Genomic DNA, 27,662 nt, shown 5'->3' on the forward strand with positions numbered 1-27,662 from the left:
GTTTCTTTTTTGTATGCTGACTTAATTCCATTCAGATATATACCCAAGAGTAGGATAGAACTACATATGATAATTTTATTTTAGTTTTTTGAGGAACCTTCATATATTATTTTCCATAGTGGCTACAGTAATTCATATTTCCACCAACAGTGAATTATGGTTCTTCTCAAGTTCTCACTACTGTTTTTTGGTTTTGGTTTTGTTTCATAGTAGCCATTCTGTCTATGGTGAGATGGAATCTCATAGTTTTGATTTGCATTTTTCTGATGTCTAATGACAATAAGCAGGTTCCCCCCCCCCCCCCCGCACTCATTTATTGACCATTTGTTAGTCAGTTTTATATCACTGTGACCAAAATAGCTGATAAGAACAACTTAAGGGAAGAAAGGTTTATTTTGGGCTCATTGCTTCAGAGGTTCAGTCCATAGCCAGCCCATTTCATTGTTCTGGGCCTAAGATGGGGCAGAACATTATGGTGGAAGGACATGACTGAGTAAAGCTGCTCAGATCATGGCAGCCAGGAAGCAGAGAGAGAGAGAAGTAGGGCACATCCCAGTGACCTACTTTCTTTTGCCATATTCTGCCTACTATAGTTACCACGCAGTGAAAAAGTCCTTTCAAAATATCAATTCATCAAATGGATTAATCCACTGATTATGTCACAGCTCTCATAATTAAACAATTTCACCTCCAAACATTTCTTCATGAATGCAGGAGCTTTGGCGGGATATCTCATATCTAAATCATAACACCATTTGCATTTTTCCTTTGAGAATTGTCTATTCAGATCATTTCCCTATTTCTTAATTGGGTTAAGTTTTTTGAGCTATTTAAATATACTGGATATTAATATCTTCTGCCTGATGCATGACAAAGATTTTATCCCATTCTGTACATTATCTCTTTAATCTGTTGTTTGTTTCCTTTGGTATGCAGAAGATTTTAGTTTGATGTTATCTCATTTCTCAATTTTAGCTTTTGTTTCCTGTGCTTTTAGAATCCTATCCAGAGAAAAATATTGCCTATACCAATATCTTGAAGGGTTACCCCTGTTTTCAATGCATAGTTTCAGAATTTAAGTTTTTATATTAAGGCGTTTGATATATTTTCAGTTGGTATTTTGTAAAAAGTGAGAGAGGTCAATCTTCACTCTTTTGCATGAGAATATCCAAATGACCTAGCACCATTTGTTGAAGAGGCTTCCTCCAGTGTATATTTTTGGCTCCTTTGTTTTGAGAATCACTTGACTAAAGATGTGTGTTCTCTATTCTGTTCCATAGGTGTATTTGTCTATTTCTAGCAAATTCCATTCTGTGTTTTTCACTGTGGTATAATAGTTATATCTTGAAATCAGATATTTTAATGTTTCCAGTTTTTTTTCTTTTTGCCCCAAATTGCTTTGGATATTCAGGATCTTTTGTGCTTCCATGTGAATTTTAGGGTTATTTTTTTCTAGTTCTAGAGAATGTCATTGTTATGTATACGGATTGCATTGATTCTATATATTGCTTGGACTACTAAGGACATTTTAATGTTAATTCTTATAATTCATGAGCTTTGAAGGTCCTTCTAACTTCAAATGTCTTCACTTTCTTCGGTGTTTTATAATTTTCACTGTAGAGATTTTTTATATCCTTGGTTAAGTTTGTTCCTAGAAACTTTGTTTTATTTTTTTGTGACTATTATGAAAGGAATTGCTTTAATAATTTCTTATTCAACAAATTCATCATTAGTGTATAGAAAAACTTCTGACTTTTGCATGCAAATTTTGATTCCTGCTACTTTGCTGAATTTATTTATCAATTCCAAAAATCTTTTGGTGAACTCTTAGATTTTCCTGTCAACAAGGATAATGCATCCTCCTCTTAACTAATAGTTTTGGCTAAAATTTCTAGCATTATAGTGAATAAAAAATGGCAAGAGTGGATGTTATTTTCTTGTTTTCAATGTTAGAAGAAATGCTTTCAGTTTTTCCCCATTCTCTATGATGTTGGCTATCAGTTTGCCATATACAGCCTTTATTATATTGAGGTATGAACATTCCATGCCTAATTTTTTCAGGATATCATTAGGAAGGGATGTTGATTATTATTATTATCATATGCTTTCTCTTTTTCTATTGGGATAATCATGTGATTTTTGTCCTTTGATCTATTGATGTGATGTATTATATTTATTGATTTGTCATCCTTGTATTGCCATTCTTGTATCCCCAGAATTAAAAACTTATTTTTTAAATTCTTGTACTAGTAAAATAATGAATACATACCATTTTACAGTCATTAAATATATAGCTAAATGTGCAAACATGGATGTAGAAATAATATGATAAAGATGGTAAGGAGATCCACATTATTATACAAAATACATGTATGAAGATGTGAATTTGTTGTCAACATATCTTATACACAAACAGAGATATGATAAATTGTGGTATAAAGGTATATTAAGAATTGTAATGCAAAAAAAATAATAATAAGAGAGCTCATGTATAATGGCATAATTTGGCGTGAACATACTTTATATACAGAGTTACAAAAATTGTGCTGTGAATGAATAATTATGATTGTAATGCATTGCTCTATTGTCATGTATGTAAGAAATTTAAAAAAATTTAAAAAAAATTTTAAAAATAAAGATTGTAAAGTTATATTATTAAATGAAAATCAAGTTTCAGAACTATATATTATTATTCCATTTATATAAAAATTATGCAAGTATTTGCATATGCCCAGAAAACTTTTGAAAGAATATAAAATAAAATATTGAATGACTCAGACATTATTGCCCTATGTGCAAGTATGATTACATGATTGATGTGATTTTACATCATGTACAACCAGAAGAATGAGAAATTTTACTCTATTCATGTATGATGTGTCAAAATGCTTTCTACTTGTATGTATAACTAATTAAAGCAAAATTTTTAAAAATTAAATAAAATATTGAAAACTACTACTAGGGCTAAATGCAACTGGGAATTAGAACTAAAAGAACAAGAAATTTTAACTTTTAAAAAAATATATATTTTTTAAATTTTTAGTTGTACCTGGACACAATATCTTTATTTTGTTTACTTATTTTTATGTGGGTCTGAGGATCAAACCCAATGCCTCACATGTGCAAAGCAAGTGTTCTGCCACTGATCCACAACCCCAGCCCAGAAATTTTAACTTTTACCATATAATTTTCTATACAATTTGATATTTTAGCTGCACTTTTATAATTTAAAAATAGTTTAATTTATTGATATATTTACTCATTTTCCCACAAAGCATTAAAAATGACCTTGTGGATATTGTAATGTTAACATGTTAAATTTCTATAAAACTTGACAAATGTATTTTAATATATCATGTCTTTTAGTGGAATAGGACAGTTGAGAAATAACTCAGTGTTTCAGTATGAAGAACTATTTGCATATATTTACAAGTTCATGTCTTAAAGGATTCTTGGTGTCATGAAATCCAGATTCTCTTCCAACTGCTAACATAAGGAAATCATAATGAAGTTTTCTCATTACATAGTGAAATAACCACTGTGTCAACTTAATACTTTTTAAAATGCATTTTTTTCTTTCTTTAAAAAAGAAAAATTTTTAAATTATGCTCATTAAAAAGAAGAAATAAAAATGAACTTTAATCTTGCTCTCCAGAAATTGCCAACTAAATATTTGGCATGCAGAATTAGAATTGTTTCTCTCTGTTCAAGTGTTCTTTTATTTCCTTTAATACACTTTTGTACTTCTTTGGAGCGTAAGTCCTATAAACTTCTTGTGCAGTTTATTCCTAGATATCTTGTTTTGTTTTGACTCTTCTTTTGAATTAGATCTTTTCCCATTATGCTTGAATTGATTATAAAATATTTATTATGTAGCTAAGCAGTTTAAGTATTTTTATTAGTTTTAATCATTTATCTTTTGGTTCCATAAGTTTTTCCAGGACAACAATTTTATCTTATGCAAACTAGAATGCATAATGTTTCATAATGGAAACAATATGTACTATTCTGCTTAAAATTCAAAAGAGAACTTTAGATGTTAGGAAAAAATATTGCTCACACTAGGCTTTGGCCATAACATTTGAACTAACATTTAAAATGTCATGAGAACTTTCATATGAAAAAGGTTATAATTTGACACATCAAAGATATTTCATATTATTATTGTTCTTATGCTATTTGGACTGGTAGAATCCCCATCATTTATAGGGGAATGAGACAGACCAAATTATCCATTATGCATGCAAGAATGTATCACAATGTATGTCATTATTATGCATAATTGTAAGACACCAATAAAAAAAAGAATACAGTTTTCATACCTGAAATTTTGAAGAAGGGAAAGGAAGAAGAAAAAGAAAATTCCTATTATCTTACAAAACTCATGGAATGATCGACTAATCCATATATCTATTTAACTAATTAGTTTGAAATTAACAAGTTACCTATATTTTCCAATTTTTAGCCTAAATACAACTTTTTCTTCCTCATAGTATTAAAGGATAACATAAATTTTAACAGTGTGAAAGTCTGCCCCATTATATATGATCTCTTTGGTATTTTTCCCCTCTCATTTTTAGAGAAGTAAACTTTCATCTACCCTGTAGAGACTACTTAGGCTGTGTTTGTTTTAACAAAGGTTTGGATTCTTCGCCAAATCTGCACAAATAAATTTCATATTAAAATATTTTAACCTTTTAAGCCACCAGAAAGCTATCATTGCATTATGTATCATAGTGCTTTTCTTATACTCTTAAGAAATTTCTCATGAAACTATGTATCTTAAAATATTTTCAGGGCTGAGGTTGTGGCTGAGCGGTAGAGCGCTCGCCTAACATATGTGAAGCTCTGGGTTAGATCCTCAGCACAACATATAAATAAATAAATAAAGTTATAAAAATATTTTCAGTAGTTGAATATATCTAAAAGATTTAACATTTTGATAACACTCAAGGAATTTCTAAAATGTCATATAGTGTGAATGTGAAATAATTTCCAAAGTTAAGTGCTCTTAAATTATTTAACTAGAAAAATTCTGTTCAAGTAAAAGTTACTCAGCCTGAATCCTTCTAAACAATGGGCTTAAGTAGCCACTTTGAATTTCTTATTGGTAAGCATAAAATTAACATGGCTTAAATAATATGCACTTGTTTGGACTTAGAAAGTATTTGTTTTAGTAGTTTCAAAATCCCTTATATGGTCAGGTACAGTGGCACACACCTGTAATCCCAGAGGCTCAGGGGGTTCAGACAGGGTGATTGTGAGTTCAAAGCCAGCCTCAGTATCCGCGAGGTGCTAAGCAACTCAGTGAGACCCTGTCTCTAAATAAAAAATACAAACAAGGGCCGGGGATGTGGCTCAGTTGTTGAGTGCCCCTGAGTTCAACCCCCCTGTACCAAAACAACAACAACAACAATAAAGAAAATCCCTTATATGAACTGTGTATTAACCAATGAATTTTGAGTTTTTCAAATTTTTAGAACTGTTTTATAGAAAATATGCCCTATATTATTTAAAACCACAGTGGGGCCTGAAACAGTATTACATAATTAAGTATATTATGATATTTGCACAAATGTGTGAATGCTAACATTAAATAAGCACCAAGTGATTTCAGTTCAGGTTGGGCTTGGTCACTATGTTGATAATAAATAAACCTTCATTTTGAGAGATTTTTATATTATGAGATTTTGAAACTGTAGTAATTCTGATTAGGTATGTGATTTTGGTTATTTTTTTGAGCCTCAGTCATCTCAGTTGCTAAAATGAGAAGCTTGACGAAGTAAATTATTTCTGAACTTTTCAAATTCTAAATCTGAATGTTTATTCAGTTTTCTGACATAAAAATACTGCAATTAAATCAGTTTTTTAATAGCTCAGTTTAATGATTCCTTAGTGTGGAGGCCCTCAACATTCTTGGAAGGTGAGCATTATCTATATTTAAAGATTCAAATATGTTGGTCAAAAAGAGTTTCCACATGATCTTCTGTACAGTTGGAAACAAACTATTTTTGAAGTTCATGAAAACAGATGAAGTTTTGGTTACATCTTTGGTTATAAGAATGAATTCTTCTGTAAGATTCTTTCTTTTTAGTAACTTTATTTATTTATTTATTTGTTTGTTTAGTGGTGCTGGGAATTGAACCCAGTGCTTCACATGTGTTAGGTAAGTACTCTACTGCCGAGCAATAACCCCAGCCCTCTACTGTAAGATTCTTATGGCCACAATTAAAATTTGCACTTTGTAAAAATAGTGAAAAACATCATTTGGGTTGCATGATTTTCTTCTGAAAGCCAGGAAGAATGTGGGGACAGAGAGTATCAAACCAAGATAGCCGAAAGGGAAGAAGCAAAACCTCATTTTGTTTCAGAGCCTGAATCTCTGAATCTCAACACCAAGGAAAATTAGGTCTAAAGTAGCTGCATTACCCCCTGAGGAAAGATGAAACTGAAATCAACTAGAGAATTAGTAAGGTCTCCTACTAGATAGAGATGGCAAACTTGGACAGTAGAGCTATGGGTGGAATAATTATGAAAACAACAGACAAGAAGCAGTAGGCCCAAACTAACAAACCAACCTAGATTTGTTCTGGAGGCTTCCTTTATGCGTCTGGTAGTGGTGTCATAAAAAGACAACAAATGTATTTGACTATCTTTGGGTATGGAATTCTCTTATTTTTTTCTTCTTTTCTACTATTTCTTTTGGTTTGTATCCCTTTTCAGTTCTTTCATTGAATTTATCTAATGGTTCCTAAGGGCATTTAAATTTGCCACTCCAGTCTGTAGGTTATACTATTAAAGCAAATGAAAAGAAATTGATAAGTTATAGTAGGAAGAAGGGAGATTATGGTGTATACTTAGGAACTATTGCCATTCTTCTGAGTCACTAGAAGACATACAGCTAGCTACTACCAGCCCCTTTTATTTATTTCCTCAAATAATATTTATTGAATATTTATGTATACTAGGCACTGGGGATATAATCAGAAATAAGATGGAGTACACATGTCTGTGAATGGCACTAGGCATCAAACCAGTAAATATGCAAATATGAAGACTGATACAAATTTTCATGGAAAATAAAAGAATAGGATGAGGAATATGAGGTTCTTCCTTATTTATATGGAGAGGCCTGATTAGGTCTCTTTGAGGTGACACATTGGTTGAGCTAAAAGCTGAGCAGAAACCAGTCAGGTAAAGAGAAGTAGGAAATATCTTTAAGGCAGAGGGAAAGGCAAGTAGGAAGGCCTTGATTCAGAATGAAATGGCATATTTGAGAAATAGATAGCTGTATTTGGAATATGTAAAACAGATGCAAGAAGAGATGACCAAATTCAGATCATGCTGGATTTTATAATCCATTTAAAAGAGTTTGGCCAAATAACTTAATTAGCAAAAGGGCAAAAGAACTAAAGAGACATTTCTCAAAGAAGAAATACAAATGGCCAATAAATATCTGAAAAAATATTCAACATCTCTAGCAATCAGGGAAATGCAAATCATTACATTGAGATTTCATCGCACCACAGTCAGAATGGCAATGATCTATACAAATAATAAGTTTGAGAGAACGTGTGGACGAAAAATTACACTCATATGTTGTTGGTTGGTACGAATTAGTGCAACCACTCTGGAAAGCAGTGTAAACTCCTTAAAAAACTAGGAATGGAACCACTGTATATAAATATACCCACTCCTTGGTATATTTCTAAAAAATCTAAAATCAGTCACAGCAGTACAATTCACAATAACCAAGCTATGGAACCAGCTCAGGTGCCTGTCAACAGATGAATGGATTAAAAAACAATGCAGTATATACACAAAATGGAGTTTTACTCAGCCATAAAGAAGATTGAAATTATGGCATTTGCTGGTAAATGGATGGAACTGGAGTGAAATAAGCCAGACTCAAAAAATCAGGGGTTAAATATTTTCTCTCATATATAAAAACTAGACAAAATTAAGGAGGGATGGGAAAAGAAAAAGAAAGAAATAAATAAAGAAAAAAGTTGGGGTGGGATGGGCAGATTCCATAAGAATCTAAGTGAGATCAGTAATCAGTGGAGTATAAAAAGAAAATTGATTTTATTTTTAGGGTGCTTTTTAAAAAATTAATTAATTAATTTTAATTAGGTATGTATGACAGCAGAATGCATTTTGATTCATTGTACACAATTGCAGCACACCTTTTCACTTCTCTGGTTGTACACGATGTAGTGTTGCACCATATGTGAAGTCATACATATACCTAGGGTAATGATATCCATCTCATTCCACCATCTTTCCTGCCCCTATACCCCCTCCCCACCCTTCCCTCTTCTTTGCCCAAAGTTCCTCTATTTTTCCTTTGCCCCCACCCATTATGGATTGGCATCCTCTTATCAGAGAGAGCATTTGGCCTTTGGTTTTTTGGGATTGGCTTACTTTACTTAGCATGCTATTCTCCAACTCCATCCATTTACCTGCAAATGCCAAAATTTTATTCTCTTTTAATGCTGGGTAATATTCCATTGCATATATATATATATATATATATATATATATATATATATATATATCAGTTTCTTCATTCATTCATCTAATGAAGAGTACCTAGGTTGGTTCCACAGTTTAGTTATTGTGAATTGAGCTGCTATAAATATTGATGTAACTGTGTTACTGTAGTATGCTGTTTTTAAGTTCTTTGGCTGTAGACTGAGGAGTGGGATAGCTGGGTCAAATGGTGGTTCCATTCCAAGTTTTCTGAGGAATCTCCATAAGGAATTGAGGGGGTGAAAGGAGAAATGGAAAAGGCAGGAACAGTGGAATGAATCTGACCAAACTTTCGTGTGTGTGTGTGTGTGTGTGTGTGTGACAGTAAATTTCACCTTTATGTATATCTATTATGCACTGATTTTTAAAAACCTATAAATAAATAGAAGTAAGATCATTAAAATAGAGAAAAGGAAATAGGGGAGGAAGGAAGAGAGAGAAGGGGGAATTACCAGGGACTGATTGGAGCAAGTTTTGTTCCATGCTTGTTCAATTATTCCAGTATGAACTACATTATTATGTATAACTAAAATGAACTAATAAAAAAGTAAAATAATCTCTTTGCTAAAAATATAGGTGATTATCAATTTATTCTTCAATTTTTCTCTTTTTTCACAGCGATCAAGCAGTACTCATATTATAAAGCTGTAAATTAATCATTATGATCGTATGTTCTTATTTGTTCCAAGACTTCATTTAGAAGGATATTTATTACTCCCAGATAGGAAAACTTGTCAACTAAGAGAATATTATGTCATCTAATTTTAGTTGTGTACTAGGTACCAATCAAAAATGTATTAAATTTATACTAGAGGGTTTTGAAAGAGCAAAAGTATAAAATTATAAATATGTAAATGAGAAGTATTTATATACATGCATAAAAATGTACATAAGTATTAATAAAAACATATGGCTAAAATAAAAAATAGAAGAGTTTGGGACTATTTTAAAATGGTAGTGGGAAACCATTGAAGGACTTCAAGTAAGGTCAGATTAGAGTCATTACGAGGTTACTTGTGCAGAGAATGGGCTTGGCAGGTACAAAGTTGAACTGCTTCTAAACCCAAGCAGGAGGTGGCTTGAGTCATACAGAGGTGGTTAAAGTGGATAGACTGTGTATTTTGAATGAATAATTTTAATGGATAAGGTTTGCGTATGCGTATAAACCAGCCTCCAGGGTGGATTGCCAATGTTATTAAAGTTTTAAACAAGACTTTCTTGAGAAGAGACCCTGTAGAAATTATACACCAGAATTTATCTCTGTATTCCTAAAGCTAATATATGGTTAACAGAATCCATGGTATTGTAGCAGAGTTTTCAAAAACCAAGGATCTTTGCTACATTCTCTTTCATTAAGGAAGGTTTAGGTTATTGCAAAGACCATTATATATGGGTAGTTCCATCTAGTAGATATGGAACAAAATTTTATGAATAGAGGGTACAGTTATTTAAAGAGCCACCTGACCAATCTGTTTGCCCTGGAGGCAATGTGTTCCGAGAAAGATGTTGCCTCAGTTCAGTGTTATATTGCAGGTTGGGTTGTTAGGAAATAAATGCTGAGGGAGATTTGGGGGTGTAAAATATTTATCAGGGACCCATACCTATGAAAGGAAGGAGGAGAAGGCAGGATTGGGCAGATGAAGAAGTCAACTCCAATGCAGGTCCAACAATGTTTAGACTAACCCAGCAGGAAGCTATTGAACAAATGTTTCCCATCAGAGTGTCCCATGTTGGCCCCAACTTGATTTATACCCTGCCTTGCTCACTCAAAGGGTATTGTCTGTCCCAGAAAGGGTATGCCTTTGGCCTAGGCTGTTCTCTATAGCTGAGTCCAACCCCGAAGGAGGTGACAGCTGGAGATTGTCTGAAGACCACACTCCCCAAAACCAGTCATCAAGTCGTTTCTGGGAGGGAAATCTTCCTGGTTCATCTCCATATCCACCACAAATACTACTATGTTACTGGAAATAGCAGTAGTGAGTAATTTATTCTTCAATTTATAGTTTCTTTCTCCCTGGGAACTCAAGATGAAACATATGCAATTTTCTAATCATCAAATAGTTATCAGTTGAGACAATCCAATAAAGGAGAATTAAGGAGGAAAAGATTAGAAGGAGTGACCCGAGCAAGAATGGCACAGAAGAAAAACATTAGTGAAGGGAGCTTCTAGGGGTAGGGAAAGCAAATTTTAATGAATTAGAAAAGAGTTGTGACACCCACCCAGTTCTGGGCCTCACTTTTATTTTCTTTTTTTGGTACTGGGGAGTGAATCCAAGGGTACTTAACCAATGAGCCACATCCTCAGTCCTTTTTTATATTTTACTTAGAGATAAGGTCTTACTGAATTACTTAGGGCCTCGATAAATTGCTGAGGTTGGCTTTGAACTCACTATCTTCCTGCCTCAGCCTCCTGAGCTGCTGGGATTACAGGGGAGCACCACCACACCTGGCTGAGCCTCACTTTTGAATGCAGTTCAATTAACACATCTTTAAAAGCATTTTAAAATAACACAGAATAGAAAGAAGAGATCTTGAGGGAGGAAGAAGGGATGAAAAAGGGTAGGAAATGTGAAATGAATTTGAAAAAAAATCATGCTCTATGCATTTATAAATATACAACAGTGAACTCTATATTATATATATATATATATATATATATATATATATATATATATATATATATATCCATCAAAAATAAATAAATAAGTGAAAGGAAGACCAAGAGAGTAAAAGAAGCAGAATAGGCAGAGGGAGGAGGGGAAGGTAAGGTGAGCGGCACCAGGGACTGAAATGGAGAAAGTCAAATTCCATGCATGTATGATTTTGTCAAAATGATTCCAACTGTTATGTATAATTCACTAACAAAAGAAAAAATGGAAAAAAAAAACATTGCGAAACTTAAACTCTTGTTTCCTTGACAGATATGGAAAACATGAATAATAGAGATTGACCATTCATGACAATTCAGAGAAATGCTAGCTCAGATATTTTTTTTTTAATTTTCAACTCTGTTTTATGATTTATAGTGGACTATGCACTTTTGAAACAATATAAAATTGGCATGTTTATTTCCAAATCTTCAATATATAAAAGCTCATTCTCTGATTACATTGAATGATTGACCTTATTAAGGGTTTATTTTAATCTTCCATAGTGGCTAATACAAATTTGCTCTCCTCTGTACTTGTCCTGAAATCACTTGGGGTCCTGAAATCACTTGGTAACCTCCTGTAGTCAGTCATATAGTCCATGATTTCTTAAGTAAATCTTACTTATTAATTATTCACATATTTGAGATGAGAGTACAGTTTTTGTTTGAATCACTTAAACTATTATACTTTATGCTAGTTGGATTTAGAGCATTTTCTACTTATGTTTTGCTTTATCAAAAAAGGTTAATGTACTAAACCAGGATCTTGTATATATTTGAGTATAGAATATCCAAATATTTTGCATGATTATGATCTTATTTGACCTATTAAAATTTGGTTTTTAATTTCAACCTTTTTTTCAAATTTAATTAAATCATTTCTACTTATTAAATCTAGAAATGCATATATGACTTGAAAACTATATATGTAATTTTATTAATAAAGATGTGATACTTACAGTTGGTACGTAACACATTTTATTTTTTTAAATATTTATTTTTTAGTTGTAGTTATCAATACCTTTATTTTATTTATTTGTTTTTATGTAGTGCTGAGGATCGAACCCAGGGCCTTGCACATGCTAGGCAAGCACTCTACCCCTGAGCCACAACCCCAGCCCCTTAACACATTTTAAATAAAAAGAGTGACTTAACATTTCTCATACTTGGCTTATAATATTTGTTGGTCCATAATATATTAACATATAGAATTGTTCCTTTAATGCTCTTTGAAGTAACATTGAGCAAGGAATATAGTGGCTATATTCTAAGAATTTCTTAAAATAGAGGTTAAAATATATTGTGAACATTGTAACATATTTTATATATATATATATATATATATATATATATATATATATATATATATATATATATAATACTTTAAAAATATTTTAAAATGAGATCTGAAGTTCACATTTTCCCGTTCAATAACATGATACTTTTCTTTGTTCTTTTCTCTTTTTATAAAAAAATAGATAATCTGGTATTCCGTATGAAAAATAGGATGAGAAGCACCATGTACAAGCCAGTAGACTATCAACAATTGCGGGCTTTAACTGAAGCAAAAAAGTTAGCTTCTGCTTCTACAGAACTAAAGGTTAGAAGTTTTATGTGTATGTGTTTTTCTAGTTTGGTAAAATTGAATTATAAAGAAGTATAATATTATTTACATTGCAAATGCAAAACTAAGTGTCTGTGTAAATGGTTTTTAGAGTCTCCCAACTATTAATAATAGTGAACAGCAGCTAACATTTATTGAATGTTCTCTGACACTGTTATATAGTTTACATGCGTTACTTGTTTAGTGTTCAAACCTATGAGGACTGAATTCAAATTTGCTTTGGAAACATAGTTATTTCATTAGCTTTCAACAATTTCCAACTTAATCTGAAAAGTAAAGCTGGCTAGAAAGTGTCAGCCATGGATTATTAACTGATTTAAAGTTTCCTTTCCAATATTATATAAATGTGCCCACAGAATTTTTTTTTTGTTTAAATATATGTTCCAGGACTAGAAAAGATCAACCTGAACTAAATTTGAAAGGGGGTCTATGTACAAATAATTATATGTAGTATTTTAGGATCACGGATAGTTAGGATTATTAATGAAGTATATTTTTTCTTGTGCAACATTCACTAAAAATGTTATTTTCATTGCTAGGATTCTTTGAAAAACTGGTTTGGTGAAGCAGCACATTAATTTACAAGTTTCCATTTGCAATTAAAGTTTTTGTATTTGTTAGTTTTGTATGACATTTTATCATTAATATCTTTTTAAAAAGGCAACCATGATTCCAAAAGCATATTTGATACCTATTCTAGGGAAATATATCCATGAGCAATATCTCTTCAAACTAAGGTGACTACTTAAAAACTAAGGTATTATTTGTTTGATTTATATATAAATTTAAAATAACATTACGTTATGAGTACAAATAAATTTAATAGAAAAAGTCACATAACTATCTTCCTAATAAATCTATTTTCAAACTAGACTTCCATTCTGAGATGTTGTATACATACTGCATACATAAACACATATATAAATAAAATACATATTAAACATAAATATTTAATATGTATTTTATTTTCTTTTGTGATAAACACAGATCTGAAATTCTATATAGCTCTTCTCTTAACATTTTATCACATCATCTGTGTATTATTTGTTATCTTGTTATATCAGTCAAAAATATTTTGATGTGCCTACCAATTACCTTGAAAATACAATAGTGAACAACACAACCTTTACCCTCATGGAGTGTACTGTCTGCTGGGACAGGGATAATAGTGCTTATTAAGTAAGTCAGGAAAAAAATTACATTAAGTGTAAACTGCAATAAAAACACATTGACCCATGTATAATGAAGGATTTGATCCTGATTGGGTGATTAGGAAAGGTCTTTCTGAGGAATTGACATTGAGAGCTCAAGGTCAATTAGAATTAACTAAGCAAATACAGAAGTGACAAGCATTGTATTCCAAATAGAAAAAGATGCATGCATTACCAGGACTTGATATTTTTGGTATTTAGGTTATATCCAATTTGTGATGTTAGTCTTCCTTCTACTACAAAAATCGTCATGCACAGAGATTTTTCAGTATTTTAGAATGGTCTACCCCCATGGGATAAATTCCCATCATTGGGATGTTTGAGCCAAAAGGTATGATGATTTTTTTTTTTTTTTAGTGTTTTTGAGATCTATTACCAAATTTATTTTCCAAGGCATTGTTTTAATTTTATTGATACCAACACATAATCTTCATACCTTTCTCAATGTTGGAATATGTACCTGTATATTCCTAATATTATTCATCCATCTATTTATCTCTGAGATATACCAAAAAAGGCATTTGGTTGAATGTAGAAAGGTTGAGTGTCTAAAGTCAGTTTTTTTTTTTGTCAAGGCAAATAAATATATCTTTGACTTACTATCAAAGAGTAAATATATTTAAGATTTTTAATTATTTATTGTGGTTTTCAAAAACCTAGGAAGAACTAATTTTTCATCACTGTCAGCTGCTAGACTGCATCTCTGGCTACAGTATTGAATGTTTTTGAAGTTAAACAGATGCTCCTTTCAACTGGCATTTTAGATAGCATCACTAGCTTTCTGTTCATACTGGAATATAATTCAGAAAAAGCTTTTTAATTCCATTATGTTCTAGAAAACTTTGTACATGGATTCATATCTTGGAAAACCTCAAAAATTTCTTGTCTTCAATCACTGTCAGTAGTAATCATTTTGATAAGTTTTTGTTTAGGTTTTTTATTATTCATAGATTAATAATGAAAAGAAATTTTCCTTTAAAGCATCTTTGTGTTTTCTATTGTTTTGCTTTGTGGATAGGAAGAACAAAAGGTGTCCTGGATACCTCATAATGTTCTAACACTTTTTTTCTTCATATAGATTTTGTTTTTCACTATATCTGGATTAAGAAAGATGTATTAGAAATGTTGTTATATCTGATTTTCCAAGTTTAGCCTTCTCATTTAGCTTACAGGTAGCAAGTGACCTTCTGCTTTTAATTTATTTTTAAGATGAGAGCACTTCCTTGAAAGACTCATGGCTTAAACGGAATTAAATAATTGGAAGTTAAATAAAACTCTTAGAAGTTTATATTTTAATGTTATGGATGCTAATGTATCAAACAGTATACTAAGTAGAATTATAATTACAATATTATCTGTTATTCTTTCTTATTTTATTATTGAACTATTGTAAAAGGTATTGACTCAGAAAGAAAATGTGATTCATCCAAATGTTCATAGCTAATACATTCTGTCTTAATCCTTGTATTAATTATCAATCTATTTTCCTTTTTATATATGCACATTTTTTAATGCACAAAATTAACAGTTGTAGCACATTAATTATTACAGCATTTTATTTTGGCAACAGAGATATATTAAGATGGAGTGATAAAATGTTGAAATTTAAAGCACATAGAGAGATTGTTGCTTCAGGTTATATTAGAATAATTAGCTATTTGCCTGTTGTATTACTGACAATGTTGGACTGATTAGAATTGATGGTCATCTATAAAATCACTGTCGTTGACCACAATCAATTTTTGGATGCTAGATGAGACAATGAGGCGCACTGTTTTAGTCAGCCTTTTTGCTGCTGTGACTAAAATACCTGACAAGAACAATAAGAGAAAGAAAAGTTTATTTGGGGGGCTCATGGTTTCAGAGGTCTCAGTCTGTAGATGGCCTTCTCCATTCCTTGGGGTTTAAAGTGAGGCAGAACATCATAGTGGAAAGGTAGAGGAAAGTGGCTCAGGACATGATCAGTAAGCACAGAGACTCCACTTACCAGATCCAAAATATATACCTAAAAGACACATCCTTAATGCCCACCTCCTCCAGCCATATCCTATTTGCCTTCAGTTACCACTCAGTTAATCTCTAATAAGGGATTAATATACTGATTAGGTTAAAACACTCATCATCCAATCTTTTCACCTCTAATGCTTCCTGCATTGCCTCACACATGTGCTTTTGGGGTCCACCTCATAGCCAACCATAACACAAACATTGAGTCTTTCAAAGGTTGAAGCCATAGAATAGATTTGGACTAAAACCCTAGAGTAGATTTGGGTTGAAAACGAGACCAATTTTTCATACACTGTAGATAACTATTCATTCCCAATTTAGTAAGTATAAAAGGGATCTTCATTATTATTTTTGGTTGAATTCTTTTCTTAACAAGAATGAATATTTCTTCTTGCCCAAGTTTCCTTTTATTAATTCTTTTTTAAACTTTATAAAAAATTATAAATATGAAATATAATTTTAAATAGTATAATGATCTCTACGTAGAATCATCTAGCTTCAATAATTATCAACTTTTGGCTACTGTTTTCTCTGTAATCCCCTGCACCAGATTGTTTTAAAGCAAATTTTAGACATCATAATATTTCACCTGTAAATATCTCAGCATGTAAATCTAGAACACCAGAACATAAAAAGCCCTATAGTACCACACACATATAAATATTAATGTCTCAATAATTTCAAATATCTAGTGAATGTTAAATTTGCCTGATTGTCTCAGAAACTTTTTGATTTGTTCTTTGCAGTTATGTATGAAACAGAATTAATTTTGGCATTATTATAAAAGCATGGAATATAATTTGTTCTAATTTAGTTTCCCTTTCCCTCCTCTCTTCCCTCCTCCTGTTCCCTTGGCTTTACTGATCTTTGTGATATTTACTTATAGGTATTTTTAATTTTTTTAAAATAAATGACAGTGGAATGCATTACAATTCATATTACACATATCGAACACATTTTTTCATATCTCTGATTATATACAAAGTATATTCACACCCACTTGTGTCTTCATACATGTACTTTGGATAATGATATCCATCACATTCCACCATCATTGCTAACCCCTGCCCCCTCCTTTTCCCTCCCACCCATCTGCTCTATCTAGAGTTCATCTATTCCTTCCATGCTCCCCCTCCCTACCCCACTATGAATCAGCCTCCTTATATAAAACATTCAGCATTTGGTTTTTTGGAATTGGCTAACTTCACTTAGCATTATCTTCTCCAACTCCATCCATTACCTGCAAATGCCATGATGTTATTCTCTTTTATTGCTGAATAATATTCCATTGTATATAAATGCCACATTTTTTTATCCATTCATCTACTGAAGGGCATCTATGTTGGTTCCACAGTTTAGCTATTGTGAATTGTGCTTCTATAAACATTGATGTGGCTGTGTCCCTGTAGTATGCTGTTTTTAAGTCCTTTGGGTATAGACTGAGGAGAGGGATAGCTGGGTCAAAAGGTGGTTCCATTCCCAGTTTTCCAAGAAATCTCCATACTGCTTTCCATATTGGCTGCACCAATTTGCAGTCCCACCAGCAATGTATGAATATACCTTTTTCCCCACATCCTTGCCAACACTTATAGGTTTTTTAAATTAGTGTCTTGTCAGGGATGCCCTCTCTCTCCACTTCTGTTCAACATAGTTCTCGAAACACTGGCCAGAGCAATCAGACAGACGAAAGAAATCAAAGGCATAAAAATAGGAAAAGAAGAACTTAAATTATCACTATTTGCAGATGATATGATTCTATGCCTAGCAGACCCAAAAGGCTCTACAAAGAAACTATTAGAGCTAATAAATGAATTCAGCAAAGTGGCAGGATATAAAATCAACACGCATAAATCAAAGGCATTCCTGTATATCAGCGACAAATCCTCTGAAATGGAAATGAGGACAACCACTCCATTCACAATATCTTCAAAAAAAAAAAAATACTTGGGAATCAACCTAACAAAAGAGGTGAAAGACTTATACAATGAAAACTACAGAACCCTAAAGAGAGAAATAGAAGAAGATCTTAGAAGATGGAAAAATATACCCTGTTCATGGATAGGCAGAACTAACATCATCAAAATGGCGATATTACCAAAAGTTCTCTATAGGTTTAATGCAATGCCAATCAAAATCCCAATGGCATTTCTTGTAGAAATAGAGAAAGCAATCATGAAATTCATATGGAAAAATAAAAGACCCAGAATAGCAAAAACAATGCTAAGCAGGAAGTGTGAATCAGGCGGTATAGCGATACCAGACTTCAAACTATACTACAGAGCAATAGTAACAAAAACAGCATGGTACTGGTACCAAAACAGGCGGGTGGACCAATGGTACAGAATAGAGGACACAGAAACCAATCCACAAAACTACAACTATCTTATATTTGATAAAGGGGCTAAAAGCATGCAATGGAGGAAAGATAGCATCTTCAACAAATGGTGCTGGGAAAACTGGAAATCCATATGCAACAAAATGAAACTGAATCCCTTTCTCTCGCCATGCACAAAAGTGAATTCAAAATGGATCAAGGAGCTTGATATCAAATCAGAGACGCGCCGTCTGATAGAAGAAAAAGTTGGCTACGATCTACAGTCGGTGGGGTCGGGCTCCAAATTCCTCAATAGGACACCCATAGCACAAAAGTTAATAACTAGAATCAACAAATGGGACTTAATCAAACTAAAAAGTTTTTTCTCAGCAAAAGAAACAATAAGAGAGGTAAATAGGGAGCCTACACCCTGGGAACAAATCTTTACTCCTCACACTTCAGATAGAGCCCTAATATCCAGAGTATACAAAGAACTCAAAAAATTAGACAATAAGAGAACAAACAACCCAATCAACAAATGGGCCAAGGACCTGAACAGACACTTCTCAGAGGAGGACATACAGTCAATCAACAAGTACATGAAAAAATGCTCACCATCTCTAGCAGTCAGAGAAATGCAAATCAAAACCACCCTAAGATACCATCTCACTCCAGTAAGATTGGCAGCCATTATGAAGTCAAACAACAACAAGTGCTGGCGAGGATGTGGGGAAAAGGGTACACTTGTACATTGCTGGTGGGACTGCAAATTGGTGCAGCCAATTTGGAAAGCAGTATGGAGATTTCTTGGAAAGTTGGGAATGGAGCCACCATTTGACCCAGCTATTCCTCTTCTTGGTCTATTCCCTAAAGACCTAAAAAGAGCATGCTACAGGGACACTGCTACATCGATGTTCATAGCAGCACAATTCACAATAGCAAGACTGTGGAACCAACCTAGATGCCCTTCAATAGACGAATGGATAAAAAAAAATGTGGCATTTATACACAATGGAGTATTACTCTGCATTAAAAAATGACAAAATCATAGAATTTGCAGGGAAATGGATGGCATTAGAGCAGATTATGCTAAGTGAAGCTAGCCAATCCCTAAAAAACAAATGCCAAATGTCTTCTTTGATATAAGGAGAGTAACTAAGATCAGAGTAGGGACGAAGAGCAGGAGAAGATGATTAACATTTAACAGGGATGAGAGGTGGGAGGGAAAGGGAGAGAAAAGGGAAATTGCATGGAAATGGAAGGAGACCCTCAGGGTTATACAGTGGAGGGGGTAGAGAGAGAGGAGGGGAGGGGAGGGGAGGGGAGGGGAGAGGTGGGGAGGGGGCATGATGGAGGATGGGAAAGGCAGCGGAGCACAACAGACACTAGTATGGCAATAACTGATGTGATTCTGCAATCTGTGTATGGGGTGAAGGTGGGAGTTCATAACCCACTTGAATCAAAGTGAGGAATATGATATGTCAAGAAATTTGTAATATTTTGAACAACCAACAATAAAAAATTAAAAATAAATAAATAAATAAATAAATTAGTGTCTTGTGGATGTACATGATGATGATTCACTGTTGTATATTCATATATGTACATAGTAAAGTTAGGCCAAATTCATTCTTTCTCTATTCTATCCCTCTTACCTTTGCTTCTTTCCCTTTTGTCTACTCCAGTGATCTTTCTTTTATTCTTTTTGTTTTTAAATTCCCTATCCTCACTTTGGATTAACTTCTGCAAATCAGAGAAAATATTTGACCTATGACTTTTGGGGACTAACTATTTCACTTAGCTTGATAGTCTCCAGTTCCATCCACTTACTGACAAATGCAATAAAAATCATTATTCTTTATGGCTAAGTAATATTTCATTGTGTGTGTGTGTATGTGTGTGTATATATATATATAATATTTTATTTATCCATTATCTGTTGAATGGTACCTATGTTGGTTCCATAGATTGGCTATTGTGAATTGTGTTGCTATAAACATTGATATTACCACATCACTGTAGTACACTGAGTTTAAATCCTTTGGATATATACTGAGGAGTGGGGAACTGGGTCATATGGTGGTTTCATTCCACACTGCTTTTCAGAGTGGTTGCACTAATTTGTAGTCTTATCAGCAATGTATGAGTGAACCCTTTTCTCTACATCCTTGCTAACATTTATTGTAATTGTATCCTTGATAATTGCCATCCTGACTGCATTGAGATGAAATATCAATGTAGTTTTAATTTGCATTTCTCTAATTGCTAGAGACGTTGAACATTTTTCATATATTTGTTGACCATTTGTAGTTCTTATTTTGAGAAGTATCTATCCAGTTCCTTTGACCATTTGTTGGTTGGGTCATTTGTTGTTTTGGTATTAAGGTTTTGAGTTCTTTGCGTAACCTGGATATCGATGCCTGATCTGAGGAGCAGGTGACAAAGATCTTCTCCCATTATATTGGCTCTCTCTTTGAACTCTTGATGGGTTCCTTTGCTGTGAAGAAGATTTTAATTTGATGTCATCCCATTTATTGATTTTTTAAAATTTTACTTCTTGTGCTTTAGAAGCTTTATTAAGGAATTCAGTTCCTCGCTGATGTGTTGGAGTGCTGGACCTACATTTTCTTCTAGCAATTGCAGACTTCTGGTGTAATTCCTAGTAGGTCTTTGGTCCACTGTGTGTTGAGTTTTGTGCAGGTTGAGAGGGGTTCAATTTCATTCTACTGCATATGGATTCCCAGTTTTCCCAGCACCATTTGTTGAAGAGGCTATCTTTTCTCCAGTGTATGTTTTTGGCACCTTTGTCTAGTATGAGATAATTGCAGTTTTGTGGGTTTGTAACTGTGTCTTCTATTCTGTTCCATTGGTCTTCGTGTCTGTTTTTGTGCCAATACCATGCCATTTTTGTTTATATCTCTGTAGTATAATTTAAGGTCTGGTATTGTGATTTTTTTTTAAAGAACCAATTTTTTGTTTTGTCAATTTTTTTTAGATTGTTTCTTTTGTCTCAATTTCTTTGATTTCAGCTCTGATTTTAATTATTTCTTTTCTTCTGCTGTTTTGATGTTGATTTGTTCTTTTTCTAGGGCTTTGAGATGTAATATTAGGCTATTTATTTGTTGGCTTTCAATTCTTTTAATGAAAATGAGCTTAATGTAATGAACTTTCCTCTTAGCACTGCCTTCATTGTGTTCAGAGATTTTGATATGTTGTATTGCTATTCTCATTTACCTCTAAGTATTTTTTTATTTCATCCCCGATTTCGTCTGCTATCCATTGGTCATTCAATAGCATATTTAGCCTCCATTTGTTAGAGTAGCATCTCTTTTTATTTTATCATTGATTCATAATTTCATTACATTATGATATGATAGAATGCAAGGTATTATCTCAATTTTTTTATTTGCTAAAAGTTGCTTTGTGGCTTAAGATATGATTTATTTTAGAGAAAGATCCTTGTGCTGGTGAGAAGAAAGTGTATTTAGGCATTGATGGATGATGTATTCTATTATACATCTGTTAAGTCTGAATCAGTAATTCTATTTCTTATTCCTATAGCTTCTTTATTTAGTTTTTGTTTGGAAGATCCACCAAGTGATGAGAAAGGCATGTTAAAGTCACTCACTATTATTGTGTTTGATCTCTTTAATTCTTGAAATTGAGAGGGTATTTTTCTTGAATGTAGATGCTCCTTTGTTTGGGGCATAAATGTTTATGATTGTTATGTTGTGTTGGTGTATAGTTCCCTTAAGAAGTATGAAATGAACTTTTTTTGTCCCTGCTGATTAATTTTGATTTGAAGTCCACTTCATCTGATATGAGGATGGAAACCCCTACTTGTTTATGAAATCCATGTGAATGAAAAAACTCTGGGTTTCACTTGTGTGGTAGAGAGGCCAACTCTTGTTCTCTTCAGTAACTTGTGAATTTCATGTTTTTTAGACTCTCAGATTGAAACTCCAAGTGCAATCAATTCCTCCCCAGCCCTTCCAAATTCTCATCCAGGTGTATCTCTTCCAGCTGATCTTTCAGCAGCCAATCTTTCAAGTGGAGGGTGATGGAGGATGCTATGCAGATTTCCCTGACCAGTATTCCCCATGTATAAACCTCTATCCATGTTTGATTTGTTTCTGGTCACCTGTACACACATGGTGCTGTGCACTGTGGGTTTGCCAAACCTGTTTTTCAAGTTAAGCACAGTTGTCAGGATTTGGATTCCCCAGCTGCCATTATCCCATGCTGGAGCTGCAAAATGGTTCCTTCCTCTGATTTTGCTGGTATCTAGGAGAGATGGTAGCTTTTTTCCATGCAATAATGTTCTGCAGAAAACCTTTCAAATTAGTTGGTCAGTGTCTTTGATCTCTGATCTCTCCATATCTAGACACATCTCAGATCTCCTAAAAATGGGGTTCCTTTAATTGATGTATGGCTCCACTATTTTTGCACAGGGGAGATCACACCCAGCAGCACACTGCTAGTGGCAGCAGTGCTAGGGATTTCTTCTTTAATTTGTAATATCCAACCACCTGAGTCCCTGATCTGCTTTGAATGTCCAAAGTAAATTCCAAGAAAGTTTCCCCTTTCTCATCTTGCTGAAAAGCTGCATGTCTGAATTCTTGGTTTCACACCTTACAGCAACAGGAAAGTGACCTTCTCTAATCTGCTATTTTGAATATCTCTTGATAATGCACTGAATTTGTAATTTAGTTTATTGATTCCTTCATTTTGAGAATTTTTGTTTGATTCTTTTTCAGAATCTCTATTACTTTATTGAAGTGATCTTTTTCTTCTTGTATTTTCTCTGATTTCCGTCTTTATATCTTCTTTTATCTCATAGAACAGTTTAACTATGAACATTCTAAATTCTTTCTCTGACATTTCCTCCATTGTGGAGTCAATGAAGTCTGTTGTTGAATCATTATGGGCTGTTTGTTATGGTTTTTCTCTTGTTTTTTTTTTTTCATATTGTTTTTATGTCTACCCATCTACTGGTATAGTTCTGACTTCTTTTTCTTAAGAGTCTTGGTTTGGTAAATATCCAGAAAATGATATTTTAAGTCAATCTCTGATCTGAATATCAACACTATTTTAAGAGATGCACTGAGCCCTATTTACAATAATCACTTCCGGGCCAATCCTTGATCTATTCAACCTTACAAGACACAAAAACTTGTTTCAATTGTTCTCTGCATTTCTTCAAATTCAGGTATAAACCTATAATAAAGTTCTGCAATAGGTCAAAACATTAGTTGTTAAATTTAGTAAACTTGCTAAAATCTTAAGTGAGGGCTAAAAGGGGGAGGAAGAAAAATTGGACAAATAGGAGAGGGAAAAAGAGGGAGGGAAGGGGGGAGAGAAGGAAGGGGAGGCTATAAAAGGAGAATTTATACCAAGGCAGAAAGTAGAAATAGATGAATGGGTGGTATTTGCAGCAGTAGAGGATAATGCAAGAGGATAAGAGAAAGGGGATAAGAGAAAGAAATATAAACTAGAGCTAAGAAAACAAAGATAGGAAGACTGATTCCAATTAATGCTTTAAACTATTAGATGAAATACATTCAAATGAGTTGAAGGTACAATATTGGTTCTTGGATTGACAATTATTCATATCAAAGAGTAATTTATATGATCAAATTAGATATTAGAATTGTTTAAATACTATGTCATGGTGACAAAAATTCTTGTTGTATCTTTTGTCTGGATTCCATTGGGGTTTGGATATTTAGCAGATGTCCATCAGTCTATGGCTGTAGATCTCTCTGAAGTTTCAGGGGCACAGAAGCTTGGAGAGTGCAGAGTTGTGAGTTGGCTATTTCTGTTGTGTGCAGTAGTTCATGATGCAGGCTCTGAAGTGCCCTGTATTTGCTGTGGGTTTCTGCACACCTGCTTCCCTCCACTGGATCCATTTTGTGGTAGTTAAGGTGGCCGTCTGTGAGTGCAGGAACTCTGGTTGTGGGTTTTCTGTGGCTATTCTGTGGTGTAGAAGTATTCCCCTGGCTGACAGTGCTTTCTGAAGTGCTGTAGTGAAGGGCCTCTGGTGGTTCACCTGGACTCTAGTTTCCACTGCCCCGGGTTGTGAATGGCAGGTGTTGATTTCCTATGCTTACTGAGTCTGATGAAGGTCCTCCAGGTACCCAAACAATGCCCTGTCACTTTCCAGTTGTGATCAAAGTTCAAGCTCTGCACCTGTTAAGGCTGGAATTTGCCCATTCCTGCTGCATAGACTCTGGTAGTTTCCTCTTGGGTCTCTATGTCACTGGATATTCAGGCAGCATCCCTCTGGTATGACCCTATTATCCCAGGCACTCTCTCTAGACTTCCCATGGTTCCTTCCCTCAGTGTCAGTGGTTAGGGCCTGGTGACTCCCTTTATCTTTGTTCAGGGTCAAAGCTGCCTTGTTGTTGCCTCTGTCTGAATTGAGCAAGTGGTCACTGCACAGAGCTTAGTGGGGCTAGGCACACTTACTGGCACAGATCCTTACCAGTGTATTTGTTTCCCTTGTTCATAGTGAGAGAGAGGCAGAGTGGGTTTCAGCAAGTAACAGTCCTTCTAGAAATTCTGGCTAGATTCTTAAGAGGTTCCACTGCAGGAGATTTACCTCTGGTTTCATTTGCAGCTGTCTGAGTGTGGGAAGACTCTAGGTTGATTTAACAGGGCGACGAGAGGGTCCACGAGATAGCTGTGGACTCCCGACTCAATTTTCTTTTCACAATTTAGTTTTAAGCTGTTTGCACTTTAAGGCCCCTGCTGTTACCATCACACTTTAAATTTTGTTTGTCTTTCCGAGAGTTTTTAAGTGGATGCCCTTAAGAGAATGTCTACTCCCTTCTTCTTTGTTGCTCTTCCTCTCTTCTCCTCCACAGGTTTGGTTCAAGGTTAGGGGACTTTTAGTTTGTTTTCTACTCTGGTAACCTATCTTCCAGTCTCTCCAGGTTGCAGACTGTAATAGTGAATCTTAGAGCATTTATTTTGTTACCCACTTCTCAATTCTGCTTTTCCTTTGCTGCCTATTTTCTGTATTGCGAGGAGATCTGGATTCACTGCTCAGCTCCATTCTGCCATCTTCCCCTGCCTTCAACTTTTTCTTAAAGTTTATTCAAATGAACATCTAAATAAAATTCATCTATTGAAATTAGTTTTTACTTTTGAGATTTCCCCCACCATTCTATTGTATATTTATAATTTTTGAAAATGTTGTATTGTTTTTCTTTATAGTTTCTCCCAGTCTGAATTATGCTATGCTGATTTCATCCTGGTGGTGTCACTGAACATGTTTTTCTCTCTTGTATTTTCAAAAAATTGGTAGTTATAGCTACAGAATTGATCAGATTCAGGTTTAATTTACTTTGGCAAATATACTTATTGATGGAATTTTTGTTCTTCAATTTTTTAATTTTAAATGGTGCTGTAATGAATAGTTTTGTAAATATATCTTTTTATGTTTTACAAATACGGGTTTCAGAGATTTTTCTATAAGTGAGATTGCTAGTTAGCCAGGTATATCCATGTTAAATATTGTGATACACATCCAAATTTCCTTCTGTGGTTCTTGTGTCATTTTATATTCCCACTATTTGGAATGCATTATGAGAAAGCCTGCTTCCCAATAGCCACAGAATGTTTTGTTAAATATTTGAATTTTTAACTAAAAATAGAATTGCTCTATAACCCAGCTACACCAAGTCTCAGTATGTATTCAAAAAGAATTAAAGTCAACATACTATAGAAATCCCTGCCTACCCATATTTTTTATAGCACAATTCTCAATAACTGAATTATAAAATCAGCCTAAGTGCTTGTCAATAAAAGAATGTATAAAGAAAATGTATATACACAATGAAATATTATTCAGACATAAAGAACAAAAATCATGTCATTTCTAGGAAAATAGATGGATTAGAGATTATGTTAAAAATAATACAGACTCAGAAAGACAAGTATTGCACATTTTATCTTATATGTGCAATCTAGAAAATATAAAATATAACATGAATGTAGAAGGGAGATGATTATTGACGAGGAAAGGCAGCAGGGGAAGAGGGAAAGAAGGATAAGGGTAGGTACTAGGGAGTGGAAGTGGTCAAAATATGTTTTGTGCATGTATGAATATGACACAGTGAAACCCACTGTCACATATAACTAATAGGTACTAATAAAAATTGAATTTTTCCAGCCTGATAGATAAGAAGTTGCATCTTAGTATAGTTTTTCCTTTATATTTATGTTGGTAGTTCTTTATTGAGGTATAATTCACATACAGTAAAATGCAGAAATCTTGAATATACATCCCAGTGAATCTGGCAAATACATGCATATGTTTAACTAACACTTAAATTACTGGCTACTGATGTTTATTTATAAAGATTAGTCTCTGGTCCAAAGGGTTTTTTCAGTATTCCAAGATGCCTATTTTGGGTTTTATTATCTTGGGTCATTATAATAAACCACACACAGGAGACTTCTGGTTCCTGATTTTTTTCATGAATTCATTATTTTGTACTTTTTTTCAAATAATTGCTATTTTACTTATTAGTATCATTATATGCATTAACTAATTATTAACTGTAAAAGCCAATGGATTTCAATGTGATATTTTCATACTTGCATATATTGTGTTTTAATTATATCTATCCTTCCTACTACCTCCTCTTGCCCTCCTCTTTCTTCCCACCCTCCCTGACCTTTTCCCCTTCTTCAATAGTCTCTTTTCTACTTCTCTTCTTCTCTTCTTTCTTTCTTCTTACCTCCTATTTTTCCTCCTTCTTCTTTTATTTTGTTTTCACATATGAGAGAAAGCACGTGATACTTGTCTTTCTGAGTCTGGCTTATTTTGTTTAATGTGGTATCCTCCAATTCCATCTATTTTCCTGTAAATGGAATTATTCCATTCTTCTCCATGACTGAATAATTACTCTATTGTGTATGTGTGTGTGTACATACTAAGGAGTTCACTTATACATACGTATATACCTATATACATATATCACATTTTTTTAATTCATTCATTTGTTGACAGGTACCTAGGCTGACTCCATAACTTAGCTATTGTGAAAAGCATCAGGTATCTCTTTTAAATGCTGGCTTCATTTCCTTTGTATAAATATTACCAGTTGTATAGCTGGATCATGTGGTAGTTCTATTTTTAGTTTAGTTTTTTTTTTTTTTTTTTTTGAGATGCTTCCATACTGTTTTCCTTAGTGGCTGTACTAGTTCACATTCCTTCCAACAGTGTAATAGTTCCTTTTCCTCCATATTCTCACTCACATTTGTTGCTTTCCCAAGGATTTCTTTTTTAATCATCAGCATTTTTGCATAAGTCAT

General features: G+C 33.6%; 1 protein-coding gene across 1 annotated transcript in view; it reads left to right on the top strand.

Annotated features, from left to right (window-relative positions):
* Positions 1-11,464: 11,464 nt before the first annotated feature.
* Ccdc148 (coiled-coil domain containing 148) overlaps positions 11,465-27,662 on the top strand; it is a 217,675-nt gene continuing 201,477 nt past the window's right edge. The window contains 2 exon segments of the mRNA XM_071619395.1: positions 11,465-11,520; positions 12,665-12,782. Coding sequence (XP_071475496.1) covers positions 11,465-11,520; positions 12,665-12,782 — 174 coding nt within the window.

The sequence above is a fragment of the Marmota flaviventris genome, chromosome 11, assembly GCF_047511675.1.
Source record: "Marmota flaviventris isolate mMarFla1 chromosome 11, mMarFla1.hap1, whole genome shotgun sequence".
NCBI lineage: Eukaryota > Metazoa > Chordata > Mammalia > Rodentia > Sciuridae > Marmota > Marmota flaviventris.